The following is a 25,052-nucleotide window of genomic DNA, read 5'->3' on the forward strand; positions in this document are numbered from 1 at the left end:
TAGTACTTATACATCATATTTTAGAGCAATACTCCCTTTTCTTCCTATTTTAGCAAATGCTTTTATTTTGAAGCTATTCAACCCCACATATCATGTAATTTTGAAAGTGGACCCGATGATTTACCAGTTAAGTGGTTGATCGCCGCATCACGTGATACATGATCTAAGATTTAGAATTCCAGGTTAAGGTTGCTCCCGCTAGCGTGGGGGTACCCACCCCGCATCCGCTCGCGCGGGATCAATAATACCAGGAAAGTTCTTTCCAGGACTTCAGTTTAGTAAATGCCTATATTGTCGTCAACGTATAAAAACCTTTTCTATGTTAGCCTATGTCAGCCTTGCCCTTGTTCAGCTCAATGTTAACTTTTCATGTAGTTGCACTTTCATTTTATAGTAGTATCGGATTGGCTCACAGGCGGCTTGAAGAGAAGCGCTTAATTACAGCTCGGTAGGAATTAGATTCTTCCTAACCCTATATGCCGCTCACGAAAGAAATATGCCGTATGCGAGGATCAGATGTCCCTTGGCGATTTCTCGAATCGGAGCTTTTATTTCGAATCGATTTACCGCACGTACGGTCTACGGGATACTCAGGCATGGGAGTGGAGTGCCATAAGTTCAGGATTAATCTAACGTACTAACCAATGACGAGGGTTATCTAGAACTGCGGTTTCAGATTTGGTAAGGGAATTTACTGGTGGTATTGTAGTGGAGGTCCCCGACGGAGGTCCCCGGCGTAGGATGAGTGGTGCTTCGTGCGTACTAATACTGGGGTAATTGAGGCTCTATACCAAAGTATCGGTTCAGATCCCTCCAAATGGCAATGATATACTAAGTATTATCTTCATAGAGTTGGTAGATATCAAAGTCAAGATAACTTGATAGGTACCTACCTGAGTACCTGAGTAGCTAGGTAGTTCGGGATCTCCCGATACAAACTCGGTAAGAGAGAGGAGTCCTTCGGACTTTTCCTAGTGTCCTAAACGAGCTACCCGCATCATACGTAGACCAGCTCCCTCAAGAGATTCTACTATATAGTCGAGGGCCAGTAATTATTGGCTTATATGTCCTGTGACTCACATGGATCATATATCGTCTGAACGTGGAGGGTGCATATAGCGTAACATCCCTCCCTAACTTTGAATCCCAATTCAGCGACTTGCATCTAGTCTGCTCGGATAATTTTTTACACTGCCTTGGATGCTCACGTTCATAAGACATATAAGGATCTTTGCCACTTCCACCCTCTCTTACTCTAATTTAGATCAGTCCAGCTTAGTATTAAGTGAGATATCATCTCTGTGCACTACGAGGTCCTGTCATTTTGGCCTCCCGGCGGATGGGGCTATTTCGGAAAGTACCTAGGTACTGAGTAGAAAATAATTAGCCAAGGTTATTTCAATCCTCACTCTTTTTCAACATTTAGCTTACATCACAATAGTTTCCACTGTCCTACGTCAAACCATCCCACGATTCCATGCTCTAATGGATTCGTGATCTCGCGCCGCCGCTCGGCGTAAGGTACCTTGACCGGCGTGTACGTCACGTGATCATTTGCTTTGCCTCTAGACAAAACCGGCGAAACCCACAATCTAATCTTTTCTGGCTTACGATACACGATTCGCGTACGAGGCTGTAGACTCCTTGTACCTACCTCCGCTAGAATTCGTCGACATCGCAACATAATCAAACTACCAACTGCAATGGAGTTGGGGTAAGTCATCTGTTCCGCTAAATGAGACTAGAACATCTTCGATCACTTTTCGGTGGGAGCCTGCATGGGATATGTAGTACATGCATAGGAACGCCACGTCAGGCTCTCAAATTCGAATTCTTTCGAGTACAATCGTCGATGAATATCCGCCCGTCGTTCGGATTCGACACTTTCCGATGAGCTACCACATTCACGATACGACCTTAACCGGCTATTCCCTTTAAAACCGGGCGAAGGCTAATGCAAGCCCACGACGTTGTCACAACAGACCTCCGCCAGTCAATGTTCGGCGCTCGGAGTATTCCAAATTACCTCTCTCGGCGTGGACTATAATTCGCCCACTCGAAGTCTCGACAAGGAACAAAACCCGCCGATTTTATGTACCTACGACATGCAGATATTACCATGCTTACCATAATCAGAACCACCAAACGGTCGCGAAACGTATCTATGCCGATGAGTCCAGCCATCAGAATCCGTTATGACACTCGATAACCGCATTAAATGGCGATCCGGATTAATCTCAACGAATCCTACTGAATAATATGCCATAGGCTAGTTGAGAAAGATAGATTGGCCCGTTAGAAGGTGTTCGTGGAATACTGTGTCTGGTATTTCTTCGAGACGCAGGATTCTATGTCCCGAGCTCTTGGATTTGACGTTTTCAAGCACCGAGAATCTAGCACGCTCTCTACGAAGGCTGCTAGAGGCTGGCTTGTATGATCTACTACTACATCGTTGGTTTCAAGCGATCCACAAAATGTAGGAACATCACCTATTCCCCATGTTGCTCCGTGCTAGTGCTCATTTCTCATGCATAAATATAGATTGCGGTAGGTATATTTCCTTTTTGTTAATTAAGATTGCGCTACAACGACTACAAGACGTCTTTTACACTTTCCTCTTCTTCCGGAGTTACAATCTAGACACCTTCGTCGTTCGGCTACCACGTTATTTTGATTCATATATAACATTTTGTATGTTAACTTTAATTCAAAAATTTATAACACGCGCCCATGGGACCAGAACATGTGTGTTGTTCGATAAGATGTATTGGATGTCATCCAATACTGAGTAGGACCGATAGTGTCACTTGGTACATCGGAGGCCGCCTGCGGGGATCTCTTCAAACATAGTAGCGGAACCACTGCTTGCTGCTATGCAAAGCGAAACGGTTCTCTGGATTTCACAGTATACTCAACGTCTTAGTTTGTTCATTGACCTAAATCGAATCTTACTCAACTATTGGGAAGCTATCCGCCTTTTTGCATGTGTGGCGTAGATGCCTTAGATGCCTCGTTGGAACGGTACCATTCAAAAAATAGGGGGAACCTTTCGTTTGAGCCAACAGCTAAGGAGGATGTTCTACCAAATACACCTTGCGGCTCAACTTACGGATTGGTCCTTTCGATAGGATTCGGCCTATCCGAAGTTAATGTTTTCGATGGAGGTCTGATATATGTAGGATGTCAGTCATGGAGCAGAGCGTCCGAATAGCCCATTCTAGCCAGCAAGCTGGAGCAGAAAGACCTAATCCTCTTACGATATAGACCTTCCCCGAGAGCGTTCTTACGTTATTTTAGAAGGAAAATGACGGGGCATTCCAACAAGGCCGTTTATAATGGGTTAGTTATCTCATGTTACCTTGAAGAGACTTATCAATCCAAACGCATTCCTAATCATCAAGGCTTCTGCCTCCCTAGCATAATCCCGCCCAAGCCAAGACATCGATTCTCCGACGGTTCCTCAACTTCCCACCCAACTGATCAGCGAAGCCTTAGAGACAGTCGGCTTGAAAGATACAAGAAGGATCTTGACAGCGTGCCGCCTACCTACAGTTCTGGCTGTCTCAGCAGCGAATCCGCGCGCCCGGCCAATGTTGCCGCCGAGGTGGATAAAATTCTATCTCGTCTTAGTTGATACGACCTACTAGACGTAGCCGGCCCACTCATTGAGAGGGATGCGGCCTACGGAAGGAGGCTACGTGACTTAGCTAAGCTGAAGTTGCCAAGCAACTGGGACAATTTACCCCATAAACCCGGGGAGATAACAACCGCGGAAATTCGTTTGAAGAGCCAATGTTTCAATTATACCTAGGTAGGGCTCTTGGGGAGGTGTTCAACTATATTTAATTATAGCCAGATGCTTCGCACGTGTTGCGTTTTGTTTCAGTTACTATCTCTACTTTTACGAATACATCGATGATACCCCGCTTCTGAACCACCCCTTCTTGTTCTTCCTTATGGTCTACAAGGAATTTTTGGCTCCCGTAAAATGGGACAGGGCATCCGGAGTCTTGAGATCTCTAATAGGAACGACAGGTTATTACCGGAACGAACTCAAACAAGAATAAATAGAATATTTATTAGAAACGGTAACAAAAAACATTTATAACTATTATATGTCGTGCTGTACGTTTCAAACGGACCTGGTCCATTAGCCATTTGCTTTACTGGTGGATTCTTTTGGTAGGTACCTAGGTACTTGGACCAAAGGATACTAGGTACCGAGGCCAAGGTCCCGCTCAAATCTTTGTGCAAATTCTTAATTTGTGTTGGTAAAGTCACCCACGAGACCGACCATATAGGAGATGTGGTCACTATGCTGTTGCGTACCTAGGTAGAAGTTTGCAAGTAATTACTGTACGGTTTGGCGACTTTAGCAACTACATGTTTTAATGACGCGAAGAATTTCAGTTCTAGACCCTTCAACAATGTTCCCCGCTCCAACCCCTGATTGGGGGTCAAATAAAAGGGTTAGGAGTCGTAGTAACACAGTATAATACAGTCTATATAATACGGTCGGCACTTGGGCTGACGCCCTTCAATCAGGATGAGCTATTTCAGGAATTCGTTGCATCGACGTCGAGGTATTTATTATTTGGAACATAAAACCTAAGTTTTATACTTCGCATAACCATCCGGGTATAAATACGATAGAAATGAGGACCATTACCTCAATAAACTAATATGGCATAGTTTCCAACGTCTACATAAAACCGAGTGAATATTCTAAGTGGTTAACTCATATATGGCTGTTCATTACTTTTTATGCCTTGAATAAGGGATATGGGAGATGGGTGGCAAGCCGTAGGTGCCTACGTAAATTTCTGAAGGCGCCTTTAGCATTTTCGTCTTCTTACCACACACCTACGATATGGCTCACCCATCCGTTCACGCCACCTTCTAATAAGACCGGGCCAAACGCGAACCTGGAATGCAATGCAAACGCCGTACTTATTATTTTAGAATATTTCTTCTCAAGCATCTGATTACTCAAATGTAGGAAAAAGGGCATACATGGATCAAAATATGCAGCCAGCCTAAGTAGGCAGTAGAAAAGCCTACATATGGTTCACTACCTAGGACCTGGTTGACAGGGTCCGCGTATATGCGTATGACCCGATTTCGACGAATTTGATCAGAAACCCTTGCTTAGGTGGGGGTACATACATACAGGTTTAATAATTCCTTTCCCATCCAAAAATACGGAGTGAAAGGTTTACGAGACCATGTCCTAGAGAACCGGGATGCTGTCGTTAATTTAGACTGGGATTAATTAGGGTTACTCCCGCTAGCTAGAGGCTTTAGTAATTCTATATTTGGAATCGTTTGTGGGGGACCGGTACCTGCCTGGGCAGATCTCTTAGAGCCAATCGCCGCAAACGACTACCGTTATTACATCAACCCATCTAAACGAAGGAATATTCGAGCCCCCGTAGGAAAGATCTTGGGAGGAAACGGGTATGCTTTCGATTCTTGCACCGTTCTCAAAGTGTTTTAGGTTTGAATACCGCATTGTGATGAGTACCTAGGTGCATATGACGTAGGCACCTTGGGTACATGTATGTGGGGTAGTTTGTCCTTACAAACACGTATAGCACATCATATAGGAAGCGAACTTCAACATCTACTTAATAAAGAAAATAATTAATGTCATATGCCTATACTAATCCTATCTAACTAGGTATCTAGGCAGGTAGGTAACTCCAACTCAAGGAAATTCCGCACTTAATTCCAACCGTAATTTTACCAAGGATAGCCTCAAGTCCCCACCATCCCAGTATCTCGTCCACCCCTGGGCCAGGCAGCTTGATGCCTCCTAACAAACGACACCTAGTAGAGAAGATATGGCAGCAGAGGTATTGGAATATGTGGACTGATGCCGATTTGGGGCAGTATCCTCTGACTGCACGCACGCCGAGGAAGGTTGTTGTGGAATAGGTGGTCTAGGTAGAAACAACACTCCTTGGGTGGGGGTTGGGTTGGCAATCGCAGTCGTTACGCGTCCCTCTGGCTTCACCCACGAGGCTCCATACGCCGATCTCATTGTTGATCAACGCCGCCGCCGCAGCATATTGGGATTGTCACTATTGCTCGTCGACGATGCGGCCCCAGCTTGCTAATCTTTAGCTCGATCCTGCTACTAGCACTTTGGGAGCCGTCCTTTAACATTTCGGACAATCGGAATCAATGTCTGATGTGTCCACCTCGAGATCGTGGGCCTAGGTCTATAAAACCTCCGACCGACGATGAATAGTCACTAGCAGAATCGACGCCCTCAGAGTTGTCTGTAAATGATTCAGATGAATTGGAATTGATGGCTGAGATGTTCGTCTTGGTTATATCCTGATTGGCGTTTTCTTTACCATCTCCGCCCCAGACTGCACTATCATCCTGAACAATGGCCCCGACATCATCGTCATCTGGCTAAAGGTCGCCGATGTTGTGAGGGAAGGTTGGGCTTCCCTTCCCGATCCTCAAAATAGGGTCGGCAAGGGCGATCTAAACGCCGATGAAATCTGGCCGTCTAGGGCGAATTCCCTAGGTAAGACTTCGGTTCCACCATAATACATGCCGGCAACAAAGCGCAAACCCCGTGCCTCGGGTGTACCCTTTTTGACCATTCTCCTGGACTTGAGATGGTTGCTCCCAAGCCTGGCCTTGTGGTAGTAGCTTTGGGATCCGGCCGGCGACATAGGAGGAGCGTATCGTGTTGATGCATCCCAGCCGTCGGAGCGAAGACTCGGGAACGGGGTAACAGTCTCGGCTCTTTGGTAATCGAGAGGTGATGTATTCCCGTTAGTTGGTGGCCAGAAACCGAACTATGTCGCGTGGATAAACCACGCTTCGGAGCGCCGGCGATCTGGCTTATCTGTTGCGTATATATAACCCGCCATGGCCTTGGTCCATGGTGAAGCGCATGTATTGCACCGCACCAGGTGCGCTAGAAGGCATCGTGACAACCTCGTAATGGCGATAGTAATTGCCTGCTGGCCTGAGAGGTACGGAGAAGAGGGCCGAAGCTCGCCACTTACAATGGCAGTAGCAGTGAGCCTCCAAATAGTAAGGCAGTGGCCCAGAGCTAATACCATTTTTGAAAGGCTGTGAAGACAACAGGAGTTCGTCGTCGAGAGGTGTCCGGACCCGGACTCCGTCAAACTCATTCCATTCGGATAGCGTCACCAACGGCTTGCAATGGGGTTAGAACGGAAGCGGTAAACTCGGAGCCCAAGCCCTTGCCGTCTTCATCCTTGACCCGTCCCGCCACCGACTTGGGGCGGTATGTTTTATAAAAGGAAATTTTTTTGTAAGTTTTTATATTTTATAATTTCTTTTTTTTTTCTTCAGTTTATGTTTTTTTCTTCCCCAAGTCGGTGCAGCTAGACCCCACCAGCGCCATGGCCCCCGGAAAATGAGCCGGAGGTCGCCGACGACGTTGTTCCCATCGCGGCTCCGGAGTGGTGTCCGCCTTGTCCGTTCGCTTGCTGGCTTGATCTGGAGGCATGATGAACGAGTACATTCATACCCGCCCCATCATGGTGGGGGACGCTCTCTTCGGTCGCCCTATTTGCTTCTGTTTCTACTCCTTCTCCTGCTCTTTGCGCCTTGCGCCGTATACGCCGGCACACGACGCAGCACACGAAGAGTATACCCAAGAAGACAACAAGGCCGAAAACCCCACCAATTGCTATGGAGGCGATGATGGCACCGCTTGGTGGTGACGTCTGCGGGGTGGTGATCGTTGATTGGGGAAGGGTGGCAAAGGGTGTTTCAGGAGGGGGAGGCAGTTGGGTGGGCGAAGTGGGTAGGGCAGTGGGGGTATCGAATCCCGTTAGAAGAGTTACAATCTCAGTTGGTATGTCTCTTTCGAAGATCGTCTGTGTGCTCTGGGGAGATCCCGACACCGGCGACCATGAACTTACTCCGGTGTTCGCGCCTCGTTCCGCGAATCTTGAGCGGACTCGAGTCGTCATGGTGTTGTTAGAAGAGCCGACGCGGCTGAGGGGCGACAATGCGAACATTTTCGTCGTGGTGTCGATCGCTCTCGGTGTAGACCGAATGTGTCGTGGTTTTCTCCGATCTTACAGTATGGATCTGGTAAGTCTTATATAGGTATGTTAGGCTTAACAATAGTGAAGCGCGGAAATTATTTCTTAGACTTACCTATTTCCCCCCCCGTTCTACAGTAGTGACTACCCTCTGCGACGAAGGTAGTCTGTATTATAATCATGATTTTTTCTCGAATCATTAGGGAATCATTTTGCGGTTACTCCTTTGGAATAGTTGTGGTAGTTGCTAAGTACGCAAGTGAGGTACTGGAGGCAAGGGTGGTTTTGATTTTAGAAAATAATTGAAGTGACAATGAATAATATTATGAGAGTGATGGGAGGTAAGAAGGGATGAGTGAAGTAGTGGAAATGGACGGGGGATGGGATGATGGTGCCTTCGTTTTTGTTGAAGAGGAAGAAGAGAGTGATTGTATTTCTTAGATTGAGAGGGAGGGCTTGTTTATATACATGTGGGATAGCAGAGAGGTGATTAGGGCTTGTCTGTGATTTTAAATGCGGAGCCTTAGATAAACGCGCGAGGATGCTTTGTGATTCAGGTCTCGGCATGCGCTTTTTGGGAGAACACTAAAGAATAGCAGACGCAGTGGCATGGCACACGCCGACGACAAGGTCAGTAACGCTGGGCGACAGTGACACGACGACACGGAACGAGGGTTAGAGCCACCATATAACAATAAGAAGCGGCGATTATGTGTAAAGGGGTAACAATGAGACCACCTAACCTACCTAGGTAGGTAGTCGCACCCAGTCACGCATAAATACCGATGAGCCCCAACCTTCGTTTCGTATCGACATTGTTTCTAAAGCTCGTAAACAATACCAGGGGAAAGACAGAGCCTCACATTGACTGTGAGAAAGAGCGTTCATGTCGATATATCAAGTAAATAAGCTACAATTTGAGCCCCTATCTAGGACCTTACCAAAAGGACGATGAGCTTCAATAATCTTTCAGATCGAGACTGCTTCCGGGACTTATAAATACATGAACTCAGATAAATGGACGGAGTCATCGCATAATCACTAGGGGGGGCGGTTTTGACGTGTCCCAGTAGTCACGTTCATAATTCCATTGAAAGAATGATCAGCTGAAGACTCCTCTGAGAAAAGCGCCTTCTAAGATTTATTGATAATGCAAATAGGGACGTAGAGTTATAGCGTGACTACCAGAAATAATAATTATATCCACTTGTCGTATGGACGGATATAGTAGGAGTGCTTAAGTAGTCACGTCCGGAATTTGGTTGAAAGAACGATGATGTTACGACACCTGTAGCACCCTGGTAGGAAGCCATCACCAACACATGTATGGGCAAAGGTTGATAGGTCCGCTAGAAGCGCTGTAGGCGCTCTACTGCATATAAGGCACCAACACAGCTCTTGGCAATCTCGGAAGCTGTACTAAATATCATACACTGCCGTCAGGCAGCATAAAAGGAGTAGCTTCTCCTGAAGGGACTGAAGGGGAGGATACGGCAAGCAGATCGTAAAAAGATTATAGCTACTCAATATATTGCTTTAACCCCAATTTGACAGATGAACCCTGATATTGACTTATCAAAGTTGCTTCTGTGATTCAGAAATAACGGTCATTCCTCCGATAGATGTGACTCTTTAAGTATCCTTTTAGAAGAAAACACGTCGATATACGTCGCCCAGGCCTCTTGAACACTTCTATCCTAACCCTTATTTTATGTCTGGATGGTCTACTAAAGCAATTTACCAACAAGAACAAAAGAACTTTTAAAGACTACTAGTAGTATAGAAGTAGTGGTCTGGGCGTATTGGGCTAGTAGAGATCGAAATAATGCTTGATATAGCTAAAAGGCATGGTTAGGATTGAATATCTTTAATATCGTGGCTACTCGTTCGCGGCTACTTAGGGTGTTCATTGCTTCGCGATACACCTAATCTGAATGTTGATCAGTTATCGCCTACCTATGCAACAAGATCTTTATAAGCTGAGATAAGCGTTCCCTGTTTCCAAACCCCTCGGAGGTCAAGCGTATGATCAATATCCTCTAAAGGATTCCCTTCCACCAAGACCAAGTCCGCCCTGAATCCTGGCGCAATCCTACCTCTATCATTGAGGCGGAACCTTTTCGCAACAAGTGAAGTACCAGATTTTAACGCTTCTGCGGGGGTAAACCCGCATTTGCGAACAAATGTAGCAATTTCATGGTGTGCGGAGAATCCGAAGGCCGTCCCAAGCGCAGCGCCTGCCGAATCGGAACCACTAAGAACTTGGTAAGTCGCTACTGCGGCGGGTAATTGGGGATTATAGTGTGAGTCTACTTACAGGATGATATCGATGCCTGCTGCCTTTAGCTGCCGGACACTTTCGTAGGCGTACTCTGCCCTCGAGTTCTCGTTGGCGAGCCCTATACACTTGCATAGGTGCTCCTGGCTCTCGGAGTTTAGGAGCTTCGTGACGCGAGGGTCGTGGGCGTATTTCTCTTGCTCTTCCCGACCATCCTTTGTTAAACTGGCGATCGTCACCAATGTCGGGTCACAGTGCCTAGTGGCGTCAGCTAGGGAGTATCCACGAATGGGAGAAGCGATACATACGCATTGTTAATCTTATACGCGTCAATAACTTCCTGCGTAATCGGTTTATCAACGAAAGTATGCGTCATCCCATCAACGCCGGTACGTAGTATATCTATCGTCCCTTGATAACTCAAAGCATGAGCGATTGTAAGGAAGCCATGTTGGTGGGCTAGGTCGACAATTGTTTTCTGGATCTCTAAAGGGGGCACTACTGGCTTCACGGTTAAGCCATTCCCATCCTCGTGCATGAGCTTGATGAAATCTACTTTATCCCTGATGCGGTCTTGGATATAAGTTTCAACGTCGGCTTTAGTCTGCAAGTCCGCCCAACCAGTCATGATGTCTTTAGCCTGATTTCGTGTGAGCATAATCCGAATCAAGAAATACATTGGGATACTTCACCAGACATTTTCGGGTTCATGGACAGCCATTATGACAGCCGCGGGCCAACCACCAGCTACAGTCGCGGACAGTCCCGAAGTCTTGAAGTCGGCTGAGTCCGGATCCGTGGCGGCTCGCGATCTAAACCAGTCCATGTTATGTACTTCATGGTGCAACTCGCAGAGGGTAGTAACTCCAAACTTCAAAGACTGTCCGAGCGTGGTGTTCTGTTCGTCGATGAAGGCGTGGCAATGACTATCGATTAGCCCAGGAAACAGCGTGTGTCCCGGCTTAGAGATGACGATAGTTGAGGGATCGGATACATCTAATGATCCTTCCGAAACTTGTTTAATCAAGCCATTTTCCACTAACACGCTTCCGCTTGGGATTTCGTCTTCGCCGTCGAAGATGCGGACGTCTTTGATGAGTAGCGCTGGAGACATTGTATCTATTGTGTGTTAAATAAGGGGTTATCCTATACTCATAAAATCAGCATCGGACGAATTAATTATAGTTTATATAAGAGTAAGGAGTAATATAGATGTTTAAGCCAAGAATAGCAATGAGTCATACTATAAGCAACCACGCGTTCTTGTCTGGTATGCATCCCTGTTTCAGCCGTTCATCTCAATACCTTCGTTCGGACCTCCGATCGATCCTTCGACCAGATGTATGGGTACCGGCCATCCCCGCCCCCATCAGCATAATAAAACCTGATATCACCCCGTGCCGAGTATCACGGAGTTTCCCCCATTGGATTAGTTGGATTAGTTGTTTCCTTCCCTGGTTCCACCCCCATGGCAGATTTCTAAGCACGGGTTCGCGGGGTCGAGTTCTTCTCCGTATCCACTTTATGTGGGAGGCCGATGTGGGATTTAGGAACCAGTCGCGATAAAGCCGACTATAGGAAGGTTCTCGTGCATTACTAAGTACCGATCTCACCGAACTTCACCGTGTATTGTATACAATGGAGTTTAGTGTCGCGTATGTCGCGTTACTACCACCACCGATATAGGAAGTGGATGCTGTCATTTTCGCCTGTATCGCTATTTATTGAGTGCCTAGGTAATACATACGCAGGTACAGAGTCCGAAACTGTGGCGCCGGAGCATGATCACTACCTAGGTATGGTGTAACATTGAAATAGGGGTAACGAGTAGTTATTGGTGGACTGTTGGTGGAGTATAAAGAAAATAATTTATAAATGTGTGAACCATCCCATGTTTCATTAAAAACGCCTCTTACGCTCAATTATTATTATTACCTAGGTACCTATAGGCACGTTATTATTCCTCAGTTTTGCAATCAGTGCCAAGTGTTGGCGCACATACCTCCTCAATTATCTTACAAGACCCCAAGGCATCTTCATTCGATCTGCAAACCCTTCGTGATATCACCAAACTGCGCTTTAAGAATATCAACCAGATAATTGCGTCGATAATCCCAATGTCCGTTTCCGGCCCTTGGAAACATCTGGTTAGCATGCTTGACGTAATTCGACGATAGATCGAATACGGGCTTGTCTTGTGTGCCCTGTGTACCATCAAGGCGGGGTACAGCCATGGAGGCGTTTCGCTTCTTCATGCGACGGAGTACCCGTACGAGGAGTTGTCCCATGGCTTCTGCGCCCATCGTCCATGACGAGTTGGCGTACCCTACGACGAACGCCAGATTTGGTATGTCTTGGATCATGGTACCCTTCCAGGTATACTTTTGACTATAGTCGATCTTTTGACCGTCGACCTCGATTTCAATCCCGCCGGCAAATTGCAGCTGCAGCCCTGTTGCAGTAATAATGACATCAGGCTGTAAAGTCCTTCCCGATTTGAGCTGTATCTCAGTTGATGTTACAGTTTCAATCTGATCGGTGACGACATTGGCCTTCCCAGAACGGAGAGCGGCGTAGAAATCACCATCGGGGCAAAGGCACATGCGTTGTCGCCAAGGATTGTATTGCGGATTGAAGTGTGGATTCCAGCTAATACTCTCTGGGAGTAGTTTAATGGTTGCTTTTCGCAGCATTAATCTTGCCTTTTCTGGGAAATATATGCAGTAGAAGTACGATATCGTGCTGCTAATGACAACACGTATTCTCTTGAGCCATTTCGCAGCTGCCGAGGGGAGACGTGCTTGAATGAATGGTATGAAGCCAGTTTCCTTCCCAGCGTACATTGGCCGAGCGACAATGTACCCCGGGCTCCGTTGAAGCATTGTGACGCTCTTTGCCTTCTCGGCGATTGAGGGTATTAGCGTAACAGCTGTCGCTCCGCTCCCGACAACTACTACATCTTTTCCCGAATAATCAAATTGTTCTGGCCAGAATTGAGGATGAACCACCGTGCCAGTAAAGTTGCTCAATCCTGGAATTGTGGTCTTCTGGGCTTTGTCATAATTATAGTACCCTGTACCGAGAACTATGAATTTTGTGCGATACGTCTGAGTGACTCCCTGGTTATCGGCCACAATAAGCGTCCAGAATTTGAATTTCGTACTCCAGTTAGCAGAGAGAACTCTTCTGTCACAGCGGATGTTCTTGTCGATGCCGTATTTAGCAGCGGATTTTCTCATATACGATCGGATCTGATCCGCGGTGCCAAGCCTTTCCTCTCTATTCCATGGGTTCCACGAAAAACCGAAAGTAGTCATATCTGAATCAGATCGTATACCAGGGTAATTGAAAAGATCCCATGTGCCACCGATACGGCTTCGCCCTTCTAAGATGGTATAGGAAAGCCATGGTGTTTGGGAATGAAGATAATACGCCGTATTGATACCGGATATTCCTGCTCCTATTATGATAACGTCGAAGTCGAAAGACCCGTCTTTTGTTTGAGACTCGGCCATGATTTAGTAGGACCAAATGAAGCGTATTGATGTTATTTTTAAGATAATAATGACGCCCGGCGAAAGCTCATACTATTACGATTATGAGATTTAATAAAGCTTTAGGCAGATAGCTATTTTCAACTTGAGAGAGGCCTCCTTACATATATCCCTAGGTACACAGTAGCCTCGGTTGGTGCCGTCGTACGTCGCTTAGCCGTAAGGATGCGATGCACTAATAGGTCTAAAACGGTGCTAGAATAGCAATTAATACGCTGTATCCAGGGGTTACAGTCGCATTCGCATTCCGAATGTGGATAGCTAAGAGTTCTGCCGAGCTATGGGGGCTAGATCCTATAGAATATAGAATATAATAGGCGCTGGGAATTTGGCGCAAGGGATATATTTATACATTCTATGATAGTAATTGTTGCTGCTCGCTGTTGGGAAGAATATTAAAAACATGTGTTTCTAATTTATTGTGTTTTTTTTTCTCCAACTCATGTCTTTTTTCGGTACCGAATCCGAAAGCGAGGCTGCAAGAAAATCAGAGACAGTAGAAGCATCGGATAGATTCCGATGCCGTCTCAAATTCGAGGTCATTGGCTCATCAAGTACGAGGCGATCGGGATTATACAATCCTTATAATTGGGGCTTGAAATATATGTATAATGAAAAGCAGAAGTTAGAATATAATTCTATATGTAATTTTCTCGTAAATCTTTAGGCATAACGGTGTTGTTTTGCGTCGGAGGAATATGAGTATTCCGTAATTGATGGTGTATTTTCTAGGTTTAGAGGATCGGAGGAACTCCGACGGCAACCTTCCGATATATTCTCATTACGTAATCATGTTTTTAAGAGATGCTTATGTAATACTCCCGATAAGCCCCTCTCTTATCGGATTGAACCCCTCCAAAATAATAAAAAAGTTGAATGCGATGAGAGGATCGGGTATACTCGACAACAACCCGATCACATACAATATGGCCCCATACGATAGTGAGTCTTCTGCAGGAGAGGAGGAGGAATATACAGAGACCAATGTTCTTCTCGGATACGCATCCAAGGATCCTGGCGACGAGAACATAAGTCGTCTTGGTGGTCGTCCGGTATGCGATAACTCCAGTTTATCCTAATACGACAATTAGCAACTAATACGGCGATGAATATTTAGGAATGGCTCGATGCGAACACCCCACCTTCTGCTACGCTAGCACGATGCAAGATATGTAAAGACTTGATGGTACTTCTACTACAACTTGACGGCGAATTACCGGATCGCTTTCCCGGCCATGAGCGCCGACTCTACGTCTTCTCGTGCCGGCGAAAAACCTGTCGGCGAAAGGAGGGCAGTATTCGTGCCCTACGAAGTGTGCGCATAGCCCCCGGAAGCGCTAACATCCCAACTGCGACTACGAAAGATAAGAAGGAAGAGAAGGCGAAAACGGAAGAAAAGCCCAAGTCACAACCGCCGTCTAACTTGGGGGAGACACTTTTCGGCGCCAAAACCCTAGGGTCTTCATCCGGCTCCGCGAACCCATTCTCTACATCTACGTCCTCGGGCGGTAGCGCCAACCCGTTCGCCAGCGGCGGAAACCCATTCAGCAGCCCCCCTACCGAAACCAAGCCCGAACCCAAGACTGAATCTTCATCAACGCCATCTACGACCACGACCACAACCGTAGAAGACATAAAATCCCTCCCGAAAACCTTCGCCGAAACCCTCTCCCTCAACAACGACCAAGCCCCCTCCTCATCCACATCCACATCCACATCCACACCTCCCACACCCCCCGAGCCCTGGCCCCAGGCCTCCGACCTCCCAACCCCATACCCCATATCCTACCTCTCCGAAGCCGAATACGAAACCCTCGACCCAACCCCCCCTCCCATCCCCCAAGCAACACGCATGGACATCGACGACGACAGCACTACCACCAGCAAACCCGGAAAAGGCGGAAAAGAAGACCGCGAAGTCTTCGAGTCAAGCATGGACGCCGCATTCCAGCGCTTCGCCGATCGCCTAGCGCAGAACCCCGAACAAGCTATCCGGTACGAATTCGGCGGGCAGCCGTTGCTGTATAGTAAAACCGATACGGTGGGTAAATTACTAGCACCCGCTTCTACTCCTACTGTTGGGCCAGGTAGTGGGGTAAATACCGCACCGGCAACAGGAGTGAAGAACGGAATTCCCCGCTGCGCGAATTGTAATGCCCCGCGTGTTTTCGAGGTACAGATGACGCCGCATGCGATCGCGGAGTTGGAAGATGTGAATACAGTGGGAGCGGCGGCGTTGCTGGAGGATGGGATGGATTGGGGTACTGTGATTGTTGGCGTGTGTGAACGCGATTGCCAGGCGAGAGGTGTGGCGGAGGGACAGGTTGGGTATGTTGAGGAATGGGCTGGTGTGCAGTGGGAGGAGTTGACTACTGGTGGGCGCAGGTAACGGATTGATAGATTCTGCTTTTATATGCGTAAGCATGCTCCGACGGGCAGTGAATGGAACAGAGATATTAGATCTCATGACTTAAAATATGAAATGTTCATTTAATGATATCGTATAAGTCCATCACGATACTGCATAGACCTCTACTGTACCACTGCGTTCCCATTGGCTAAATTATAGCCGTTTGATATGAAAACTAACATATCAAGTCCAGACGAGCTATAAACGAAAAAGTTGAAGACAAACTAAGTTCATTCAGATCATTTATTCGTTTCTGATTTATCATGCTCGCCTATCTATCAACGGCACAATAAACATCGCAACACAGCACAGCAAGCCCGGGGAATCCCCTGGCTATTACCCATAACGCCGAAGACGTGGTTTTCCGTCTTTTCCCAATGCTGGTTCGTTGACCCACCACTAGTTTTTGATTTCCTATCACTACCGATTACCGACCAATACCACCTTGGAAGAAACTTATACGGTTTCTTCCCAAGCTCGTCTGATGACTCTCGAGAACATGTCTACGTTGACATCCTCGCGGACCTCGCTCTTCTTGGCCTCGTTCTCGGGGTTCTTCGGTATCTTAACCAGATTACCCTCAACGCGCCATCCAGCAGTCTCAGAAACGAACTTTAGAGCAGCGGGACCATCAAGACCCAACCATTGCTCGAGAACGGGGAGCTCAACCTCACGGTAGGCGTGACTGATGAGCGTGGCGATGCGCACACGGATGAGCTCCTCAAAACCATCGATATCGGTAGTTAAATCGGCGTACAAGTCGTCGGAGTCGAGGGTGGCCCAGAAACGTGCGTATTGTGCGCCTTGTAGTTGGTTGCTGAGTTCGCGAAGCTTGGTGACGGCTTCGGCGAGCTCGGCTTGTGGGTTGGCTATTAGGTGAGGCGGGATGAGGTGGAGCGCGAGGGAGAACTGAGGCGAGGGGAAGCATGTCAAGGCCTTGACTAGGGTGTTGGTGATGACCTCTTCCTTGACGCGGTCGGGGTTTAGTTGGTATCTGTGTTTTAGTATGGGGGTTAGCAGGCGCCTTTTATTGTCTCGTATGATATGAATATAATAGGCAAAGCGCAAGCATGACAAGCAAGAGAAGTCAACTTGGTAGGTCAGAGATCTAATAAGGAGACATCAAAACGGGAGGGTTAATGAACGCCGTCGCCGTTGGTCAGGTAATAGGAAACGTGTAAAATTTAATCATCATTCCAATCCAAGCAACATGAAGAACCAAAATATGTTCATCGAGAAATCACTCACAGCTTTAGTAATGTCCGGTTCGCATTGGAGTCGGTATATCTGTTTTCGCACTGGTGGCGCAGGTAATCCTCTAGGTTGCCTACAGCTTCGGGGTTATATCTCTCCAATCCACTTATGATGTTGACGATATCCTCGGGACGCTCTTGGGGGTCTTCGGAATCCATCTTGACGGCTGACTTCGCGAGGGGAGTTCGTAGCGATAGTCTTTTTCACGATGGTTCAAAGTTTCAAAGGGAAAAAGTCGGATTTGGTGGGGCTGCGACGAAGTTGAGAAGTCCAAGTTTTGGATTTGTGCGTGTGCGCGCTAGTCCGTAAGGGGATAAGCGGGGTATATATGTAGCGCTTATTAAGACCAGTCTATTGAAGCATTTATACGAGCTAAAGATTCTGGGTTTGAGGAAACCAACTATCAAATCAAACAATTCGGTAATCAACCTTCGAATAAATGGCAATTATACTAATATTTCCTTATAAAATAGCCGTGTATATTTAGTTTATACTACTCCTTGGTATCTACGCCTCCCAAGCCATCTTTAATTCTATCAACTCCTCACCTAACCCGTTGCCCTGATCACAGTACCCACTACCTAATATTCTTCTTTACTAAACCATGTCGTTTATTCAACGACCAAGAGACTTTGGCCAGTCATTTCATCGGGCACGGGTAGACCCATAGCAGCCAAGACTGTCGGAGCGACATCACCCAAAACACCATCAGACTTCTTCAATGACCAACCCTTAGGCGCGTTGTCCATGATGAAGGGGACCTTGTTGGTGGTGTGAGAAGTCTTAGGCTTGCCGTCAGGGAACTTCATCTCTTCAGCATTACCATGGTCGGCAGTGATAAAGAGTATGTAGCCTTCCTTCTTGCAAGCATCGCGGATTAGACCGATGGCCTTGTCGGTGGCTTCACATCCGATGATAGCAGCCTCATAAACACCGGTGTGTCCAACCATGTCAGGGGGAGCAAAGTTGTTCATGACAAACGGGAATTGTTGCTCGCCCAATCGCTTAGCGACCTGCTTCGCGACACCATCGGCGCTCATCTCAGGAGCCTTGTCATAGGTAGCAACGCTCTTGTTGGAGGGCACCAAGTCCTGAGATTCGTCTCGGGTCTCCAAGGCGAAGACCTTCTCAACACCACCGTTGAAAAAGAATGTAACGTGAGCGTACTTCTCTGTCTCAGCGACGTGGACTTGCTTGACACCTTGCTTACCCAGCCATTCAGCTAACACGTTACCCATATGTTGGGGCTTGAAGGCAATCTCGAATGGGTAGTCAACCTTGTATTGTGTCATGGTAACAAGGTTGATCTTGGGGTAGGGGAAGTCAGGCTTGGGAGATCGGTCAACATTTCCAAGCAGTTGAGTGATTTGTCGGACACGGTCGGATCGGTAGTTGAAGAAAAAGACCTCATCGCCGTCCTTGATTCGGGCGTCCTTACCGCCGACGATGATGGGCTTGAGGAATTCATCATTCTCGTTCTTCTCGTATCGTTCCTTGACGGTCTTGACTGGGTCTGAGCTCTCTTCTCCCTCACCTAGAACCATACCCTTGAGCGCAAGCTCAAGTCTGTCCCATCGCTTATCTCGGTCCATAGCGTAATATCGACCAACAACGGTAGCAATTTCACCAATTCCAATCTCCTTTATTGTGTCGAGAAGTTCTTGCATGTAGCCAGCTCCAGATTTGGGGTCGGTATCACGGCCGTCACCAAAGAAGTGGATGTAAACCTTGGGGACTCCAGCGGCCTTGGCGGCTTTTAGGAGCGCGTACAGGTGGGTCTGCTTGGAGTGCTATTGAATCAAGTCAGCAACGAGAATCCTGAATTTTAGGATCAATTTAACATACTACACCACCGTGGGAGACTAGACCGCATAGGTGGAGTCTACCGCTACCATTCTTGGCCCTCTCTAAAACGTTCTTGATAACTTCATTGCTTCCAAGCTCATTCTTTTTGACGGTTTGGTCGATTCGCACGACATCTTGCCATACGACTCTTCCAGCACCAATGTTTAAGTGACCGACCTCCGAATTACCCATTAGACCCTCGGGAAGACCGACGGCAAGAGAGGAAGCCTCTAATTCGGTGAAACCGGTAGCGCTCTTAGATAATTCGTCCATGACGGGGGTCTTGGCGGCAGCGATAGCATCGCCATTTTTGGGAGAGTCGGCGGAAGGGATACCCCAACCATCAATTACGACTGTGAGTTCGCAAGGCGTATAAGATTAGCCAGCCAATCTCGAGGTATATAAGAACGCAGCAAGTAAAAACGAAGTAATTAGGATGTCTAGTTTTAACAATACGAGAAGGAGGAGCGAGAGGTACGAGAGGTGCGGTAGAAAAAAGGGGAGAGTAAGACGTACTCAAACAGGCCTTTTGCTTTGGTGTAGTCATTCTTGCTTTTTTCCTAATAAGCTTTTTTTTCTACTGATGATAGGAAACTAATTGGAATAGTAAGGGGGGCTAAGGAAGAAAAGAAGAAAAGGAGGTGAGGAATGTTGAGTGATTTTCTACGGAAGATAATGGCCCTGGGAGATTGAAGTGTTGAGATGTTTCGCATGACGGTGGGCTGCTATGGCCTTGTATGGGCTATGGTGGGGGGATTTCTAGCTGTTCCGTTCGATAATCCGTCTATCGATAACGATTTTCCTTGTCATTATACCCCTCAAATAACATAGAAGTCGGTGAGTCTCATACAAGAACTTTATTATTCTAATTGAATTATGTACATGGATTTATTAGTATTAAAAATAGAAATAGGAATAATCGAAGAACATAATGGCTTAGTATAATCTTGTATAAAAAGGCATAAATCTGCTTTTAATTCTCAATCTGAAGCTGTATAAAATGTTACGGATAACCCCACCTTACCAGCCTGAGATTTTATTTGACGTCAGTGCATGATCGGAAGGGTCCAGCCTAAATCTCCGATGGACTGGGGCCAGCTTTGTACATCGAAGTAACAATCGAATCAACGTGAACACTATTCTAAACCTTCACCTTCAGCTCCATTAATAGACTTTGAGGCTACAGCTACATTTCAGCTCGACCATCAAGGTTCACTTTTACGTAAATAAATTCAATTGAACACCGGAATCACATACCACTGCTTCTCAGCTACTGGCGCGACCGTACCAAATAACCAACCACACTTCCATCGCACCTATCCTCATCTCTACCATCTCAGCGAAACATCACATCCCAATCAAAATGGCAACCAAAACAATGACCTCAGCCACAGGCGTCCAAATACCAGCTATGCCCGAAGGTCTCAACCCAGATACCCTCGACACCCTAACCGAACTCGCGGTCCTGCTAAACCGTCTTCGCACACCAACCTCAACCACAGGCGCAACCCCCGCCGCGGCACCAACACCCCAACCCCAGCCCTTGCGCCCGAACCAATCGCAACAACAAACCAACAACGGCGCCACGACCACCACAAACACGGGCGAACTATCTCTTAAAGAAATCCCACCCGCGGCCGATGTATTGAAGCATAGATTTCAAAAAGCGCGTGTGCTGGTCAGGGGGTTGCCGGATGTAGGACGTGGCATCGCGGAGCAGGAGGAGGAAATTCGGGCTTTGGAGGAAAGGTTGGGGCGGCAGCGTGATATGCTTGTGAAATTGAGGGAGATGGGTGCGAAGTTGGCGGAGCAGGAGGGTGATAAGATGGTTATGGATTAAGACCAAAGGCGGGCGAACGAGGGGTGCAAAAAAGAAAAGAAATGGGGACGCGAGAAAGAGTAATGCGTTGGTTGGATACGCATTGCGGTCTTGGGGAGCTGATACGGATGTATATGTGCGTGGAGTTTGGGCGTTCGGATCATGATACCACACGAGCAAAAGCATGCGATTCTCATGGAATTAAGTTTCATTGATAGGGAACTACGAGTTTTATTACAATAGGGAGTACAGGTTGCGGAAAAGGAGAAGGAATGGAAGCCAACGCCGTACGCTAAAGTCTTGCTTGTACACCAATTTTCAGATCACAACTTTCCAGAATACTGAAAGACCATTATGACTATTACGAACTCAACACACCAGCCTTTCGTAGAATGTCGACCGTACTGAGGCTTGGGCTACCGCAAACCGAATTCTTCCAGACATCTGCCGGGATGCGACTCTCTTCGGGCAAGATGGACCAGTTCGGAGACGGCTCGGTCTTCAGCCACTTAAAGTCGTCGACTTGATCCCACTGGTTTGTGCCTTCGATCTCCGATTTCGTTGCCTACCCAGGCCGTCAGTATCATACCGGAGCTCAGTATAAACGTACTTACATAGAACTCGGGTATCGGCGCAAATCTCATGTCCGAGCAATCCTCGATAATAGGATGGCTTGCGCAGTGGAGGTACACGTCGACGTTCCTACATTCGTGGATACGGACCTGTCGCGCGGCGACTACCACTATGGTATTCTGAAGTCCAGTAATGTGTACGGGCCCCGCGACATGCCCAGCAATAACCAGACTCTGCTTAATATTCTTCAGCGCCAATCCGGCGAACGGTGCTCCCGTGCTCGTCGGAATTGTCATATCCACCACGCATCGCTCTAGGTTCCTCAAGCTACCCGATGATGTGGCCCTTGAAGCAGTCGAAGGCAGCACGATATGTAGTCCGGAGTGGTCGAAAATAGCAATACTCTTCACATTAGAGAAACTCGGCTTCCTAACACCTGATTGTTGCTCTAACTCCTCATTGTAGTCTTTCGCAGATGCACTAGCGCTAGTTTCCGCATCGCGCTTTGCAGCATCGAGGACTGGTGATTGTTTGGAACCGACATTGCTAAAGGAGGTGCGTACTCGTGGATCGGCTTGGGGTTCGGATGTGGTAGCGGATTTCGAGGATTTGGATTTGAATTGGAAGCGTGATTTGGGAGCGAACTTAGCTGTCGTCTCGTTGAGTTTATCGGTGAGAGCCTTGATGGCCTATGTAGCTAGGTGTGAGAATAAGGAACAATATGCACCAAGGGTGAGTGGCTTGTACCTGGGTATATGTTCGTTGATCATATGCAGGGACGTAATCACCCGCATCCATTACCTCGTTGGACAAACGGGATATCCCCGCCAACACCGTGTCGATACAGTCTTGTCGCTCTCCGCCTACATGAGACATGGTTGCTAGATCATCGATTTGGCCTTGGATAGCTTCGTTATGTTAGTCTTCTAATTAGTCACGTAGTACTAGCACTATGATAGTCATACCCGTTATTTCGGCTTGAAAGTAGCGGAAGAATCGTTCCTTAGGATCTGCTATGTTGGGGTCCGCCATCGTGCCGGCGTGATGATGCGTCGGGTCTGGTCTAAAGGGAATAAAAACTTGAGTTTCCATAGTGAAGAGAGGATATTTATAATAAAATACAATTGATTATTACTATTATGATTATGTGTGAATGTACCTGGTATTATCTTGCTGCCTAAGCTATTCGGATTGCAGCAAATTGGTTTGAAGTCACGAAGTCAAGTTTGCGAAAAACAAAGGACAACGAAGGTGGTGACGACGGAGCTTTATAACCGAATAGAGTCACTATTGTGATGTAATGCAACGACAAGTCGAAGGGAAACACAGGATGGTTCCAGGGTCACGATGATCGATACAAGGTGTCGAGATTCATTTTCTGTAATATGTCGTCGTATCGTTGAAGTGATTGGAAGACAAGAATCTCCAAAAACATCAAAAACGTAGGGTAACCAAGGTGATGGAGGGGTCGGAAGCTTATCGATTGGATCGGCAGGACAGATTTTGGCGGGGTAATGCATAACACTAAATAATTGGCCAATGGTGACGTTCTCCAAATGAACTCCAAGGTGCCGTGCTACCCCGACGGGAAAAGTCCCCTAATCCGATTAATTTCGATGGAAGTGACGTACTTCGTACCACGCACCACGCTGACCTTTGCCTTTCTACCTGCGTCTCCATCTCCTACATCCTCCTACTGTTGATATAGTGCCAATTAACATCTAGTTCCACTTGGACTTATGATGATCTGAAGATCTCCCGATTTTGAATAACAGCTCCCACCGAATAGGAGTAATTCACATGCTCCTACAAGGAGTAGAGTGCATGTCTATTGCAAGGGGCTACTGACTCGATCCAGTTCTAAAGGGCCAACCATCATAACTTGTTGATTGAGAGGTACAATTGCATCACGACATAGCATCAGTGTGGAATAATATGTTGAATTTAAACTATCAACAACAGGAGGTAAACAACTATATCTCCTGAACGATCTCCTATACACATTTTACCTCTCCCTTGACAAGATAGTCATCTATCTTCCACAGTTGCGAGTCGAGCACACAGTCACTTCGTGAATGTATCGGATCTGTCCGCCCTCAACACGGATGAAGTTGGTGCTAGATGTGCCGTTAGGCTTCTTGGCGTCAATGAAGGGGAAATCGTTGAAGATGCCAACACCACCAAGAACCTCGTCAATAACATAGCGTCGGTTCTCAACCTTGAATGGCTTAGGGAATTCGGGCATGAAGCACGTGTTGGCAGTCGGACGACCACTTCCGGTGTATGAACCACCTTCGAGACGAGCACAAGGTGTTCCGTACGGTGCCTTGACGGTACCATCACCCCAGCTGTCGAGGTAAGCGTCACCGGCCGCTTGGATGACTTCGCGCTTGTCTTGCTTGTCCTCTGGAATCGGGTCCCATTTCTCCTGCTTCGTCCAGTATAGCTGGCCCGTCGCATTGAAAGCCCAATCACCATCGTTGGCGACAACCGATTGGATAGTCGTGATCTTGTCGTCGGTGAATAGGAGTCTCGTGGAGATAACGTACTTCTCCTTAGTCGCGGCCGAGATCTCGGTGAACGTCGCGCACTGCGTCGTGTCGTGTAGACTGCGGTTAAAGTCGACGGTGATGGGCGTGCTAATTACACCCTTCGCGATGTCCGTCGGCTCGTCGTTTTCGATGTAGGTGACGTTCTCAGCTAAAGCTAGCGAGGAAATGCTCGGGTTTCCGGCTGCTTGCGCCGCGACGTATGCCGCGGTCGCTGCCTCGAGTTGTTCACGAGTGCATGCCGCTGCGGCCTTGGAGGCGAGGGCCGCGCCAACTAGTAGAGCCGAGTAAAGCATTTTTCCTTTTTCTAACTTGCGATACTTTAGGGATCCAGAAGTTTATTCCGTCTTCAATCTAGACAGATATTATGACATCGAGGTTATCGCTAGATTTTGTAGGGGGGCTGAAGCCGAAAAAGGAGGGGCCATGAATTTTGCCTCAGCCCGACTCATTTTGGCTTATATACCCGGCTTAAATGATCACCATGGCACTTATAAAAACACGTGGGCGTTACACTTAAAACACCTGTCAGGGTTCGTACGCGCCTCTCTAATCATCGTCAAATTAAAACATCAAGTTACTATTTATACAAGACCTTCATTACCGACCGAGACTTCCATATCAGTGAAGTTTGCCACTAACATTCAATAGAATCTGAGTGGAGATTATTGACCGCGAGATATGTTCTCGGCACAGCTTACTCCTCCGGGGTGGTTATGATAAAG

General features: G+C 47.2%; 10 protein-coding genes across 10 annotated transcripts; 2 read left to right on the forward strand and 8 right to left on the reverse strand.

The window, feature by feature from the left end:
• Positions 1-6,473: 6,473 nt before the first annotated feature.
• On the reverse strand, positions 6,474-7,088 carry F4822DRAFT_432794 (uncharacterized protein; the record flags this gene model as incomplete). Its single annotated transcript, XM_051461715.1, has 2 exons — positions 6,474-6,818; positions 7,032-7,088. The coding sequence occupies 2 exons, from the start codon at positions 7,086-7,088 to the stop codon at positions 6,474-6,476; spliced, it is 402 nt and encodes a 133-aa protein (XP_051311710.1).
• A 196-nt stretch (positions 7,089-7,284) lies between these two features.
• On the reverse strand, positions 7,285-8,140 carry F4822DRAFT_445767 (uncharacterized protein). The gene has a single exon (XM_051463425.1). It carries the CDS (start codon positions 8,016-8,018, stop codon positions 7,377-7,379), a length of 642 nt encoding a protein of 213 aa, XP_051311711.1. The 5' UTR covers positions 8,019-8,140; the 3' UTR covers positions 7,285-7,376.
• A 1,861-nt stretch (positions 8,141-10,001) lies between these two features.
• On the reverse strand, positions 10,002-11,437 carry F4822DRAFT_432796 (uncharacterized protein; the record flags this gene model as incomplete). Its single annotated transcript, XM_051461716.1, has 4 exons — positions 10,002-10,299; positions 10,363-10,581; positions 10,632-10,963; positions 11,021-11,437. 4 exons carry the CDS (start codon positions 11,435-11,437, stop codon positions 10,002-10,004), a joined length of 1,266 nt encoding a protein of 421 aa, XP_051311712.1.
• Positions 11,438-11,864: 427 nt separating this feature from the next.
• Positions 11,865-14,078, reverse strand: F4822DRAFT_358172 (FAD/NAD(P)-binding domain-containing protein). The gene is made up of 2 exons (XM_051456068.1): positions 12,326-14,078; positions 11,865-12,258 (listed from the first exon to the last, which is right to left on the reverse strand). Exon 1 carries the CDS (start codon positions 13,836-13,838, stop codon positions 12,360-12,362), a length of 1,479 nt encoding a protein of 492 aa, XP_051311713.1. The 5' UTR covers positions 13,839-14,078; the 3' UTR covers positions 11,865-12,258; positions 12,326-12,359.
• A 725-nt stretch (positions 14,079-14,803) lies between these two features.
• F4822DRAFT_432798 (programmed cell death protein 2) lies at positions 14,804-16,266 on the forward strand (the record flags this gene model as incomplete). The annotated part of the gene is made up of 2 exons (XM_051461717.1): positions 14,804-14,929; positions 14,995-16,266. The coding sequence occupies 2 exons, from the start codon at positions 14,804-14,806 to the stop codon at positions 16,264-16,266; spliced, it is 1,398 nt and encodes a 465-aa protein (XP_051311714.1).
• An 89-nt stretch (positions 16,267-16,355) lies between these two features.
• On the reverse strand, positions 16,356-17,816 carry F4822DRAFT_414555 (eukaryotic translation initiation factor 3 subunit K). The gene is made up of 2 exons (XM_051459154.1): positions 17,536-17,816; positions 16,356-17,281 (listed from the first exon to the last, which is right to left on the reverse strand). The coding sequence occupies exons 1-2, from the start codon at positions 17,697-17,699 to the stop codon at positions 16,744-16,746; spliced, it is 702 nt and encodes a 233-aa protein (XP_051311715.1). The 5' UTR covers positions 17,700-17,816; the 3' UTR covers positions 16,356-16,743.
• A 109-nt stretch (positions 17,817-17,925) lies between these two features.
• On the reverse strand, positions 17,926-20,315 carry F4822DRAFT_358243 (BPG-independent). Its single transcript, XM_051456069.1, has 3 exons — positions 19,903-20,315; positions 19,387-19,739; positions 17,926-19,331 (listed from the first exon to the last, which is right to left on the reverse strand). Exons 1-3 carry the CDS (start codon positions 19,931-19,933, stop codon positions 18,153-18,155), a joined length of 1,563 nt encoding a protein of 520 aa, XP_051311716.1. The 5' UTR covers positions 19,934-20,315; the 3' UTR covers positions 17,926-18,152.
• A 99-nt stretch (positions 20,316-20,414) lies between these two features.
• Positions 20,415-21,276, forward strand: F4822DRAFT_414560 (RNA polymerase II transcription mediator complex subunit 9-domain-containing protein). Its single transcript, XM_051459155.1, has one exon. It carries the CDS (start codon positions 20,750-20,752, stop codon positions 21,224-21,226), a length of 477 nt encoding a protein of 158 aa, XP_051311717.1. The 5' UTR covers positions 20,415-20,749; the 3' UTR covers positions 21,227-21,276.
• Positions 21,277-21,396: 120 nt separating this feature from the next.
• On the reverse strand, positions 21,397-22,964 carry F4822DRAFT_358249 (TBCC-domain-containing protein). The gene is made up of 5 exons (XM_051456070.1): positions 22,914-22,964; positions 22,744-22,841; positions 22,526-22,686; positions 21,820-22,467; positions 21,397-21,770 (listed from the first exon to the last, which is right to left on the reverse strand). The coding sequence occupies exons 2-5, from the start codon at positions 22,808-22,810 to the stop codon at positions 21,567-21,569; spliced, it is 1,080 nt and encodes a 359-aa protein (XP_051311718.1). The 5' UTR covers positions 22,811-22,841; positions 22,914-22,964; the 3' UTR covers positions 21,397-21,566.
• Positions 22,965-23,456: 492 nt separating this feature from the next.
• On the reverse strand, positions 23,457-24,976 carry F4822DRAFT_414567 (uncharacterized protein). Its single transcript, XM_051459156.1, has one exon. The coding sequence runs from the start codon at positions 24,621-24,623 to the stop codon at positions 23,811-23,813; it is 813 nt and encodes a 270-aa protein (XP_051311719.1). The 5' UTR covers positions 24,624-24,976; the 3' UTR covers positions 23,457-23,810.
• Between the last annotated feature and the right edge of the window lie 76 nt (positions 24,977-25,052).

The sequence above is a fragment of the Hypoxylon trugodes genome (assembly GCF_022578975.1).
Source record: "Hypoxylon trugodes strain CBS 135444 unplaced genomic scaffold F4822scaffold_8, whole genome shotgun sequence".
Lineage (NCBI taxonomy): Eukaryota > Fungi > Ascomycota > Sordariomycetes > Xylariales > Hypoxylaceae > Hypoxylon > Hypoxylon trugodes.

Coding starts and splice junctions, on each gene's coding strand:
- F4822DRAFT_445767 (XM_051463425.1), bottom strand. CDS start 8,018: ATGTTCGCATTGTCGCCCCTCAGCCGCGTCGGCTCTTCTAACAACACC.
- F4822DRAFT_358172 (XM_051456068.1), bottom strand. CDS start 13,838: ATGGCCGAGTCTCAAACAAAAGACGGGTCTTTCGACTTCGACGTTATC.
- F4822DRAFT_414555 (XM_051459154.1), bottom strand. CDS start 17,699: ATGGATTCCGAAGACCCCCAAGAGCGTCCCGAGGATATCGTCAACATC. Junction 17,282..17,535: donor AACCGGACATTACTAAAGCT/GTGAGTGATTTC, acceptor ACTAAAACACAG/ATACCAACTAAACCCCGACC.
- F4822DRAFT_358243 (XM_051456069.1), bottom strand. CDS start 19,933: ATGACTACACCAAAGCAAAAGGCCTGTTTGA. Junction 19,740..19,902: donor AAAGCAAAAGGCCTGTTTGA/GTACGTCTTACT, acceptor GCGAACTCACAG/TCGTAATTGATGGTTGGGGT. Junction 19,332..19,386: donor TAGTCTCCCACGGTGGTGTA/GTATGTTAAATT, acceptor TTGATTCAATAG/CACTCCAAGCAGACCCACCT.
- F4822DRAFT_414560 (XM_051459155.1), top strand. CDS start 20,750: ATGGCAACCAAAACAATGACCTCAGCCACAGGCGTCCAAATACCAGCT.
- F4822DRAFT_358249 (XM_051456070.1), bottom strand. CDS start 22,810: ATGGCGGACCCCAACATAGCAGATCCTAAGGAACGATTCTTCCGCTAC. Junction 22,687..22,743: donor CTTTCAAGCCGAAATAACGG/GTATGACTATCA, acceptor AACATAACGAAG/CTATCCAAGGCCAAATCGAT. Junction 22,468..22,525: donor ATCAACGAACATATACCCAG/GTACAAGCCACT, acceptor CTAGCTACATAG/GCCATCAAGGCTCTCACCGA.
- F4822DRAFT_414567 (XM_051459156.1), bottom strand. CDS start 24,623: ATGCTTTACTCGGCTCTACTAGTTGGCGCGGCCCTCGCCTCCAAGGCC.